Source organism: Rhea pennata, chromosome 2, assembly GCF_028389875.1.
Source record: "Rhea pennata isolate bPtePen1 chromosome 2, bPtePen1.pri, whole genome shotgun sequence".
NCBI lineage: Eukaryota > Metazoa > Chordata > Aves > Rheiformes > Rheidae > Rhea > Rhea pennata.
The window spans coordinates 134,767,496-134,779,607 of NC_084664.1; the positions used below are offsets into that span (position 1 = coordinate 134,767,496).

General features: G+C 39.4%; 1 protein-coding gene across 4 annotated transcripts in view; it reads left to right on the top strand.

Annotated features, from left to right (window-relative positions):
* NOL4 (nucleolar protein 4) overlaps nt 1-12,112 on the top strand; it is a 183,908-nt gene that overhangs the window by 34,782 nt on the left and 137,014 nt on the right. For all 4 annotated transcript variants that reach the window (XM_062568251.1, XM_062568252.1, XM_062568254.1 and 1 more), the window contains exons 3-4: nt 8,452-8,563; nt 9,069-9,181. In XM_062568251.1, the coding sequence (XP_062424235.1) occupies nt 8,452-8,563; nt 9,069-9,181 (225 nt within the window). The remainder of the gene's footprint in view (nt 1-8,451; nt 8,564-9,068; nt 9,182-12,112) is intronic.

Genomic DNA, 12,112 nt, shown 5'->3' on the forward strand with positions numbered 1-12,112 from the left:
TGCACAGGAAGATAAATAGGATGTGGTGCTTGGTAGCTCTAAAAGAGCAATGCTTTAGAAGGAGCATTAATATTTTCATTGGTGCAATAAAGTGCCAAACTCAAACTTTAGGATTTCTTGGCACAAACTTTATAGATTAATTAGGAAAGCATCTGTGCTTCAATATTTAAGTTTAGAATGAGGTCCTCATTTTCTTCTGCTGCTTTTCCACGTACTATGAGTAGGGAATTGTACAAATTCTGTGTAGATGACATGGTAGAGTGACCTTGAAAGCGAGTTTCCCATTTAATTAGTAAGATCATGTATGTTCAAGTATTAGGGTTTCAAGCTCATTTCAAGTGCTCAGCTTCTATCCAGGGTAAGATTTATGGTCTATATTCCCTGCCAATATATCTGTACTTGTTGTAGGTAGATTTATACTAGCAAAAAAAGAGCTGGCTTACAGATACATATAATGAAATCAAGGCATGAGCCTTTAGAACTTTAAATTATATCCAGAACGTAGTGATATTGACACAGAAATATGTCAGACTACAGAAATAGTTTCCATGGTTCCCACGAAAGTTTACCCACAGGACCAGTACGAGGGACCTTGATCCGAGGAGATCGTTCTCTCACAAGGGCAGGATGTATGACACAGGGCCGGGTTATGTCCATTGCTCAGGCGGAGCGCAGGTGACTAGGAAGGCGAGGAAGATGCAAACAGCCTGTTCCTTGCTTCCAGGGAAAGCGGCTGTGGGGAAATATGACCCATGCTCTTCCTGCATTCCCCCGGAAACCTGGGGGTATCAGACTCCATGGAAGCTTGAGTGAAACACACTGGCTAAATGAATGGATTAAGCAGTGAGAAAAAAGCACAGAGGATGTTCTGGGAGGGTGTATCACACACTTAAAATTCAGTGTCCTAGAGGACTCATTTTGCTTTGGGATAGTGCTTTTCCACTCTGTGTCCTAAGGGCTATTATAATGCGTACAGGTATCAGTCCCTGAAAGGAAAACATTTAGTGTCAAAGTGAAGGGACACACATGGGAGAAATGTTGAGGAGAATCCTTATGGTGTAGTGGGAAAGACACTCCATAAATGCCTAGCTGGCTTTTCTGTGTCCTTGTAGAGCTACTATTCAGCCTGAATTTAAATTCAAGTGCTGAAGGGTATATAAGAGGTGGAACTAAAGGAAAAGTTGTGGCTACAGGAGCAGCATGACACAACGGTCTCAAAGCTGTTAAGACAACTCTTTGTGGTCCAGTGCAAACCAGGAAATTAGCTCAACCAAATTTTTTTTGAGAAACTGGAATGGCCACTGATGAGATTGAAGATGGGAAATATCTTTGCCTCCTCTCAGATCCAGCTCTGAGTGCAGGAAGGCTAGACTTAAGGATCAAGCCCTAAATTTCTGAGTAGATTTTATTTTCCTTTTGTATTCTTAAAGGAGTGGTTAGTTCTTTCTGTTATTTAAACAATAAACTATGAAGATCAAGTGCTTCACCTTTGTGTGTTATACCTGGTCAAAGTTTTCTGTAACTAAGTGAATCGTTTACCTTAGAACTGTTTGCGTAAATCTTGTAGCCACCTTAAACACTTTAATCTCTGTGTATTTGAATATTTTTACCTGAGATTCATGATCTTATAGCAGCCTGTTGAGTCTGTATAGCCAAAGTGCAAAGCCTTGAAATGTTATAGCAGTGAACTTGAATTGTGAGGGGGTTTGTGATGTCTGAGCAGGAGAAATGATCAGTTAATAAAATTTGCAACCCATGAATGAAAAAGAGCACTAGGATAATGAGCTGGAAGAGAAATAGGCTTATAAAATGTGGGAGATATTGATGTGACAAGGGGAAGTAGCTTGGGGAAAGCCTCTGGTCGGATAGGTAGTTCATAGATATGTAGCACCCGCAAAGTAACATGAGTCTATTAGGTGTGGAGCAATATCTGGGGTCCTTTGCTTCATTCCACTGATGAAATAAGAAGTTCAGCTTTCTTGGTTTGCGATCATGTTGTCATTAAGTAGCTTCCCTCTTTCTGTTACTCTGACAAAAACTTCTTAAAATAGTGAAATGTGATAAGACATTTTTTGCTTTCCCAAAACAAGAACATGCTTGTGAGTCCCCTCTAAGCATCCCAGTGAAAGTGCTTTCCTCTGAGAGGAAGTTTTTGACATTTTGTTATTATGAAATAACATAATCTCCTTTCAGGACGACCTCGCTAATCAAATGGTTAAAGCAGATTTGTAACCTAGCTGTTTTTCATCTAGGGCAAAACCTAAGAATTTATCTTCTGGAAAGCAAAAGAATATGAGATTTGTGGAGGTTCTTGATGCACTTAAATCCCTGTCTCCATGCTATTTCTTTGTGCAAGACCAAACAGTTGGGCCCTGTGCACTTGTAATCTACTGACTTGTTCTTGTTTTTTTTTTTTTTTTTTTTTTTTTTTTGCAAAGGGCAAGCTTTGAGTCCCCTGGCACCCAACCAGCTAACAGGTGTTTCCCATAGCTTGCCTTTCAGAAAGCTATTTTTGATATGCAGGGAGGGAAAAAAGCTGTGAAGTGGAAGTTTATTATGAGAGGGAGCAACATTTTCCCCAGTATACCAAGGCAGTGACCTCTTGATAAAAGTTTCAGCAACAATAGATCAGCTTTCCTATGCTAGCTGCCTATTCTCACCTCTTACTAAGGAAAGGAGAGGACTTTCCTTGGCTAGTTTGCCCTTCTGTCATCAAGAAATCAGTTTCTACCACCTGGTTTGATGACTGTGGGCCCAGGACACATAACCATCTTCACTCTCTCCTTACTGAATTCTTCTCTGCATCATCTGCCCCTCCACCCCTTAAATAGTTAAAAAAACATACACACACAACAAAAAATCCCTCTACTCTGGCACATCATATATTCCAGACTACACATACATTCTCTGTATTAATGCTTTAGGGGTTAATAGGTTCACGTGAAAAATTTCACTCCCTTTCCTCACACTTGTCTTTCTTCTCTGCCATATGTGTCCTAAAATCTGCTTTTCAGTTTAGTGCTTGTTAATTTTCAAAATAAAAAATGTAGCTCTGAAAGCTACATCATCATAACATCCTGTATTAGAATAATCTGAATATTAAGGAACATAAAGGATTCTTTTTTCTCTGCAGAAGTGATGCAATAGGAATGCAGTTTAGTTCTTATAGGTAATTAGGGCATACTCCACTTAATTCCAATGTAAATCAGATTGCATGCTCAGGTACTGGGTTACTTGCCTTGTGGTGGTTATACTTTTTATGGGAGCCAGTAAATAGCATGTAGGTCAATTACAGATTTAGAGGGCTTTAATTGCTGAGTGTTGTTTTGCTTGGGTTGGCATATCCCAAGATCTTTTATACTATAGACTTCTCATGAACACTGAAATAAGATCATAAAAGTTTTGCCACCAAAGCCAGCTTTGATTTTATTTGCTTCTGAGTTTAGAGTTAAAACAAAATATATGTAAGTGTACAGAGACTGCTAGGAAATGTGCAGCTTCTTCTCCTGTAACTTCTGGGAATACAACAAACTGTAGTGTTTTGGCACTCTTTGCTTAAACTCCAGATGTCTAGTTCCTTCTTCATATAATTTTCTCCTTTTACAATATAAAAATATTCAGCTCTAAGAACTATACCTAGTACACAAAACTAACCAACCTGATAGAAGCTTATTTTCGATTTTGTCTATGATACAGAATACATCCAGTATAAGGTATGGGGTTTTTAGAAACAATAGAAAATATAGTAATGTGCAGTAGAATCACCAGTAAGAATAAGGAATTACATAAGGATGATCTAAAGGATTACATTTGAAAGATGTACACTTATAATTAGTTTGTAATGCAGTCTACATCATATTTGCCAAAGAGTGCCTCTTTGGTAGCACTCTGGGATGCTTCATCAATATGATATATGGGCAATGGCTGTTTTCTGGTTGGTATGGACATGTGCATGACCACTTCTGCACATCATGCCAAAAATATGTTTGCCTGCATTGTCAGTGCATGGATGTAAGTAATGCATCTCTGGCTTTTTTCCTTCTTAAAACTTAGAAGTGTGTAGTTTTTGTTTATTTCGAGGAAAAGTAGTAACACTGTTTTGTTTTCGTAGGATATTACAGTATGAGATAAATGAGATATATTTTTGTTAGCTAATGGCCTTGAGAAGACAGTTAGGAGTAGGCCACTGAAGTCAGTGACGATATACCGTATCAGTGAGGACCAAGTCATTATTGCTTTCTTTCAGATAGAATGGAGCACAGAAACACTTTTTTCCCTATGAAGTCAGACCGCTGGCTAGAATATTTCTATATATTTACTTATAAAGTGTCATAGGCCTCCCTGTGCTCTGAATTACTCACATGCAAGCCAGCTCTGTGAACAACAGCAGCCCTATCTTTAGCGCAAGCTAATAGGAGTTATGTGGAGTATGGTATAGGATTTTGTGTTCCACCTTGTGCTAATTTGGTTAGACAGCTCCTAAGTCACAGCTGGTTCTAAGCCAGTTAGTGGGCAGCATGGCTAGAGCTAGCTTGCAGCTATCTGCTTGTAATGAAGTAGATATGCCCTTCCCTAATGAGAAAGGCAAACAAGAATCTGCTCTGTTGGAGAAGCATTTTTTTTAAAGCTTTCTGGCACTGAAAATTGATAAGAGCTTTTTGGAGTCAAACAGCAAGAATAAGGAAAGCAGTGGGTCATCTTTTCTGAGTAGCTCTTCTAACTTGATACCTATTGTGTTGTGTCAATTTGTCAGCCTGTGCTGAAGTCTTGGCCTGGAAGTGTGATTGCTTCAAATCACAAAGTAAACAAGGGAGGATGTTGGTGAAAACTGATGTTATTTAGGGAAGGACATCCTTAAAGCTGTGTTGCAGTGGGATGTTGGAGACACAAGCATCTGCCATGAGGATAAATTCAGTTATAAAACCCGGTTCCCGTATAGTCAATGGAGCATACCTCTCAAATCTGAGGCTTAGCTCACTTGCTTTCCATGGAGGATTTTCATCCTGTTTGAGCAGAACAAGAATTTGACAGAGATGCTTGATTAGAATAAATGGAGCATTCCTATCAAATGCAGTAGACTAATGAATCCATGGGTAAGCTCCATTAATTTTAATACAGTGCTAAATGTGTTAAATGTTATGTGAGAGTGGTTGCTGCGTATGTGCACTTACAAATTTTCTTAATGCTAAGTTCTAGCTGATTTTAAGTTCTATTTTCATCCTTAGGTAAATAAGCATCCTTTTTGGCATAAAAAACAGGAAAAATAGTATGAAGTAGTTTTCTTTTGCAGAGTCTCCCATTCAAAAGTGGCTTCATTTAGGGTCATCATATTGATTTTCAGATAAATTGTTTCAGACCCAGAGAAAATTTATGCCAAGTAGAATTTTAGAAAAAAAATTTGCTTTTATGTTAATATCCTTCTCTTTCCCAAAATAAGATTTCTGTTATATAAAAGAAAACAACAAAACACAGTCTAAAAAACAATACCATAAACAGGATGTATAATTCATATTTGTATTTTACAATGCCTCATTTTCCATTTATTTCCAGAACAAACTCATGTCACATCAAAGTATACTAATTTAAACTCCACCTACTTTCCAAAATACTCTGTCACTGCTGAATTTGCTCCATGGAGTTTTAGGAAGTGTAACTTTCAGCACAGGGTAAGTAGGTGACAAACAAGCCAAGAAGAAGCATGTAATGGAGTTAAAACAGGCCGTTCCTCCTCCTCTTAGCACCCCTGTGATCAGCATGACTGATTTGCACAGTATTTAATTCAATTTGCATCCAATTAAGGAAGGGTATCTTGTCCTTTCTGTAAGCACACTTTCATACACCCCACCTCCATCTTTCTGCACTTGTCTTCCTACATAGACTCAAATCAACATTGCCACTTGATAGGAAAATGAATCTTGCTGTAAGTTACAGTAGTGAAATACAAGTGGGTATCGGTTGACTCTTCTTTTAATCTCAATTATGGGACTTCATCTTTCTTTGGGAAATATCTCCTTTGCCAAACAATCACCTTGTTTGGGAAGACAAGGGCTAGGATTCTTTACAATACTTGCAGTGCTGTTCTGTAGATTGCAGAATCACAGAATCACAGAATGGGTAAGGTTGGAAAGGGCCTCTGGAGATCATCTGGTCCAACCCCACTGCTCAAGCAGGGTCACCTAGAGCATGTTGCACAGGAGCACATCCAGGCAGGTTTTGAATATCTCCAGAGAAGTAGACTCCACAACCTCTCTGGGCAACCTGGTCCAGTGCTCCGTCACTCTCACAGTGAAGAAATTCCCCCTCATGGTCAGGCAGAACTTCCTGTGCTTCAATTTCTGCCCATTGCCTCTTGTCCTGTCACATGGGACAACTGAAAAGAGATTGTCCCCATCTCCTTGACACCCTCCCTTCAGGTACTTGTACACATTGATAAGATCCCCCCTCAGTCTTCTCTTCCCCAGGCTGAAGAGGCCCAGCTCTTGCAGCCGTTCCTCATGGGGGAGATGCTCCAGCCCTCTGATCATCCTCGTAGTGCTATGCTGGACTCTCTCCATTAGCTCCATGTCTCTCTTGTCCTGGGGAGCCCAGACCTGGACACAGTACTCGAGATGAGGCCTCCCCAGGGCTGAGTAGAGGGGCAGGATCACCTCCCTTGACCTGCACCTCCCTTTCTAGTGCATCCCAGGAGACCATTGGCTTTCTTGGCCACAAGGGCACATTCTTGGCTCATGGTCAACTTGTCATCCACCAGCACTCCCAGGTCCTTCTCTGCAGAGCTGCTTTCCGGCAGGTCAGCCCCCAGCCTGTACTCATGCCTAGGGTTATTTCTCCCTAGGTGCAGGACTCTGCACTTGCCCTTGTTGAACCTCATGAAGTTCCTCTCCACCAAGCTCTCCAGCCTGTCCAGGTGTCTCTGAATGGCAGCACAGCCACAAATGTCTCTCTCTATATTATATATATATATGTATACATATGATGAAATCACAGAAATGCTGCTTGAAAGAGAACCTTGGAGGGCTCTAGTCCAACCTCCCACTCAGCTCAGGACTGTTTCCAGCATGAAGCTATGTCAGCCATGGCTTTGTCCACTAATTGTCTTGAAAATCTTCAAGTTTGGAGATTCTTACACCTCTCTGGTTATCCTGCTTAGTGCACTAGCCTGCTAGAGAAGAAATTTTTTCTAATGCCCAATCTGAACATCCCAAACCAGAATTGATGCCAGTTGTCCTTCATTTTACTCTCCGAATAGTTTCTCTGCACTGCTTTTGTAACTCCTCTTCACATAGTTGTGAGTTGTAATTAGATTTCTCCTTGCCTCATAGCCTCCTCTTTGTCACACCAAACACGAAGCTCATCCGCCTCCCTCAACCTTCCTCATGGGTCACCTGCTTTAGGTGCCTGCCCCATGGTGGCCCACCACAGAGCTCACTCCTGCTTCCCAACAGCCTTCTTGAATTGAGGAGGGGCAAACTGGATACATTAATCCAGCTATTGCTTAATCAGCACTGAGTAGAGAGGAATAATAATTTTTCTTGAACTGCTGGCCACACACTTAATGTAGCCAATATGAGGTTTGCGTTATTACAGCGTTGGCTCTAATCTTGGCTCATTTGCAGCTTGGCACAAAGCACAACTCCAGGTCCTTTTCAGCAAGGCAAAAAGGCTTATAAGAGTGTATTCATCATTGGGGAAAATAAATACAATCTTCAAAAACAGTAGTAAGTGCTTCCTCCTCTTCACCTTCAAATAAGAAAAAAAGCCCTCAGACTTTTGTGAGTATGTCGCTGGAAAAGCTAATTATTTTGAAATGAGGAAATAAGCAAAATCAGTTGTTTCAGGATATTTCTAGGTGACGTAGAGTCTCTATAACTGAGTGACTCCTAAATTTCATAGCTATTTTAAAAAATAATTTATTTAGCATGTATTATTAATCACAGGCTTTCTGAGAATATTGTCAAAAAACATTCAAATACAAAGTTAAAATAGCGAGGAGACTGTTATCACGACTAATGTACTAAGTCCTGCATCTGTCTACATACTGTTACAATAAAAATAAATAGAGCATATAAGACAGGCATTTTCTTCTTTTGATATTGGCTATAAGAAATAGATCACCTTTCAGTTTTTTTTTTAACACATCTCTCAGAGGATGCCTGTTATGTATGAATCTTTTTGCTGAAAAGAAATTGAAAGAATTGTAAACAGAAAATGAAACTCCTTTTGACATGAGTCAAATTTTTTTCAGTATCAACTATTATTAGCCATTAGATGATAAACAGGGAGATTGGATGGATGTTTCTTGAAATGCTACATAATATGCAGAACATGCTTTCATTGTGATTCCTGGCATTATAGGATAATATGCCTTATTTGGAAATATAATTATCAGTTCTGTTAAATCTTGTTCAATCAGCTTATATAATAACACCTGTATTTTGTTATTCATTTCAGATTTCAGAGACCTATGCCTTCCTACCGAGAGAAGCGGTGACACGATTTCTAATGAGCTGCTCAGAGTGCCAGAAAAGAATGCATTTAAACCCAGATGGAACAGATCATAAAGGTAGTTTCGGTGTCAAATAGTGGGATGTAAAGTGATTTTTTTCCTAATACCCATTTATATTTTCCTAGTTTAAGTGAAGGTTCATAAAAATTTGGTAGACTGGAACAGTTCAACAAGTCAGATCATCTCATTTACTTAAGCTGTAAGGTAGTGAATCTTCTGCTTACACTTAAGGATGGAATGTAGTGCCATATGCATCAATAGAAAGATGATTCTATCTGGAAGAAATCATTTATTTTGCTATGGAAATGTTTATATGAGGACTTAAATGTAAGAAATATGGTGCATATGCTGTAGTCATTTAGGATAGAAGAGGTCATCATTTTTGAGAGTTTGAATAGGATTCTCATTTTTCTTTAGGAGACTTCCATCTATACAGCTTATAAGCAGATGGAAATTCCAAAGTTAGAACTAAATGAAATAACTGTCTGACTTTGACTGCAGAGTAGGCTGAACTAGCCTCCACAATTAATGTATAATACATAACAAATGTTTTTTTTTATAGATAATGGAAAACCTCCAACATTGGTGACCAGCATGATTGATTACAATATGCCAATTACTATGGCCTATATGAAACATATGAAGCTGCAGCTACTAAATTCACAGCAAGACGAGGTAAAACTGGAATTTTTGAAGTTTGATGTTAAATTCTCCTGTGTTCGTTAGTACTATGTCTTTGTGGTAGCCAGGAAATGAACTGAAGATTAATGTTGATCGTGTTCTTATAATTTCATTGCTAAAATAGTGAATGTGAAACTAAGCCAAGGCTGTGTGCAAGTAATCAGTTTGAGAGAAAATTTCTTCTTTTACTGTCCTCCTGTGGTTTGGGGGCAATATGCTATCTTGGTTCAAATTATATGAAGGTGCACTTTAGTTATTTGGAGCAGTGGAAAAGATAAGAGGGGTAGCATGTTCACCCATAACTTTGTGCTATGCTCAGTATGGACTTTCATTGTCTACTTCTAGGAAGCAATATTATCAACCCCTGAAATGAGTGTCATGCTGTTCTCAGGGTTAGCAGGTAGGATGCAACACCTTGTGGTGAGAGAGATGGAAGCACAAACAACATCAGTTGAAATCTTTAAGTAAAAGATAAATAAGAGTTGGGATTTCTTATGAAACTTAAAAGAGTAGGAAAAAAAGAAGTAAGCTCAGCATTAAGCTTCTTCAGAAAGAGTTGGGGTTGAGTGGCATATTTATCTCTTAAAATTATTTCTGTGATTTATGCAGAGCTCTTCTATGTTTTGGAAAGTGTTTCATGAATTGGATGGAAAGCAGCAATATTATTTGTAATAAACTCATTTGTTAGAAATATACTCATTTACAAATAGAACTGCCAATAGTTTGAAGCCTGGCTATGTGCCAACCAAAAACTAGTCCTGCATGCTGTGTCCTTCTGTCTGACTACAAGATTTCTTTTTATTAATAAAGAAGACCTTTAAAGACAACCTTAATGGCCAGATTATGGCAAAGACCCTGACTAGCTCTTGATTTCTGTGAAGTCAGCCAGATTGGGATCCATAATAAGTAGATATGGGATACTGGTGGAGATTTATGAATTATTCAACACTCCACAGAATGGGGATTTCATTACTTTTCTAAAAATATCAGGATACTTTCTTCACTTTTGTCTCCTTTTTTTGTTTCTTTCTCTCTCTCTCTCTCTCTTTTTTTTTTTTTTTTTTTTTTTTTTAATTGGGGAGGGTATGGGTAGAGATCCCTGATTCTGAGTTCATGCACAAGTGCAGCCTAGTCTTCTTTCGCTCAGATTGAGTCTCCCCTCCACCAGCTGCCCCTTGTAAGGAATCTGACTGCAGGATTTTAAACAGCAGGAGGGAAGAAGCTTTATCCTTGCATGAGCCTGAAGAGCTAAATGGCTCTTTGGTTTCCCTACTTCCTCCCCTTAAGAATTACTCCTGCCACAATAGGGGGCAACATTCATGCTGGATCAGGACCATCTGCCACAGTGTCTCTGTAGCGTAAAAGTTTTGATGTAGTCCTTTCTGGTTCGACAATTGGAGTTTTCTTTAAACCATTTCTTCCATCTAGATGAGCCAGTGGGAACAATACAGTGGCATCAGAAGCACCATTGCCTGATATCTCCTTCCCAGCTCCATCTTCATCTCTTATATTACTGTGTATGAAATGTCTGCAGCACTGCAGTAATAAAGAGAGAAGTAATTTTGGACATGTTTTAGTAACAGTGCATTTGCCCCGGCAGAATGGAGACAAAGAAAATTTTCGTGATAATCTTTATCTATTTGCTCAAAGAAAAGCTTTGCTAAGAATTTCTTTCTTTTTCACTAGGGTGTACATCTGTTGCACTAAGAATAAAAAGGCAGCGAAGATGTTACAGTACAAAGTAGAAAGATTTCTGTTGCATGCACTCAAACTATTTCATGCACTTAAAAAACATGCTTGGGTTTGTAGGAAGGCTCTGTTTCCAAGGTTTCATCAATCATATCTGTATTCTTGTGGAGGGGGCGGAATGAGACAGGAGTGAACTTGGATGCCACAACTAGCTAGCACAGTGATTGAATGCCTCCTATTTCTTTCACCCTTGATTCATCATTTTGAAACTCAGGCCATCGATGAAAGGGAAACAGACTTGATCTTATAGGAGAACTCATCGAAGTGTTGGAATTTATCTCTGTGCTGCAACTGGTGCAAAGAAGCCATTGGCCAACAGCCTCTCTCCCCATGCCTGTGTGTTAATGTAGATTCAGACAAATGCTTCTTACAGTGTGTGCAGTGCGGTGGAGATATTCTGCAGAGTGCTATAGGCAAATGCAGGCTTCTTGTGTGTGTTGCTTTTTTAGACCTATGTGAGCACTGGGTAGTCAAAGCTGCCTTACTGGGAGCCCAGGCAGATTGCCTAATCTCAAAATTGGAAAACGTAAGCTGTTGCTTGCTGATTCCTGTGGGGATCAATGAGAAATACCACTGTGTCTTACCAGAGGCACAATCTTCCAGAAGGTCTGGGGGAGTCTGTGTTCTGATCTTGCTTTTTGAGAAAGCAGTATGTATTTTTCAGAACCAGCTTGGTATATGCCCGGCTCCATCTGTCAGGGGCATGAGGCTAGTGGACATCCACTTCCTGCAGTTCTTATGAGATGGTGTTATTCTAGTATCTGCTGTTGCTTTAACTATGGCAGTTCCCACCTAGTGTGGGCAAGGTAGGCATGTGACCCTGGAGAAGCCCTCAATATGCCATTTCAGTTTGTATAAATCTTTGAGAATATGATATGCTTGTTTCATTATTTAAAATTACCCTGGTGTGAAGGTGTGGAACTGCATGGCCTGGCATATTCTCCTCAGTCTCAATCCTGAATGGCATTTGGCTGTATTTCATCCCAGTTCAACAAAAGAGCTGGCTGTAGGGAGCTTTCCTTCCCCAAACTAGAGAAACATCCATGCAAACTAGAAAAGTCACGGAGAAGAATTGATTTAAGGGACAACTGCTCAGAAAGAAGAAAGCAACTATTGTAGTGTCTGTAGAAACCCATTCACAATAAATACAGAATAAATCATATTCAAAAGATTGCC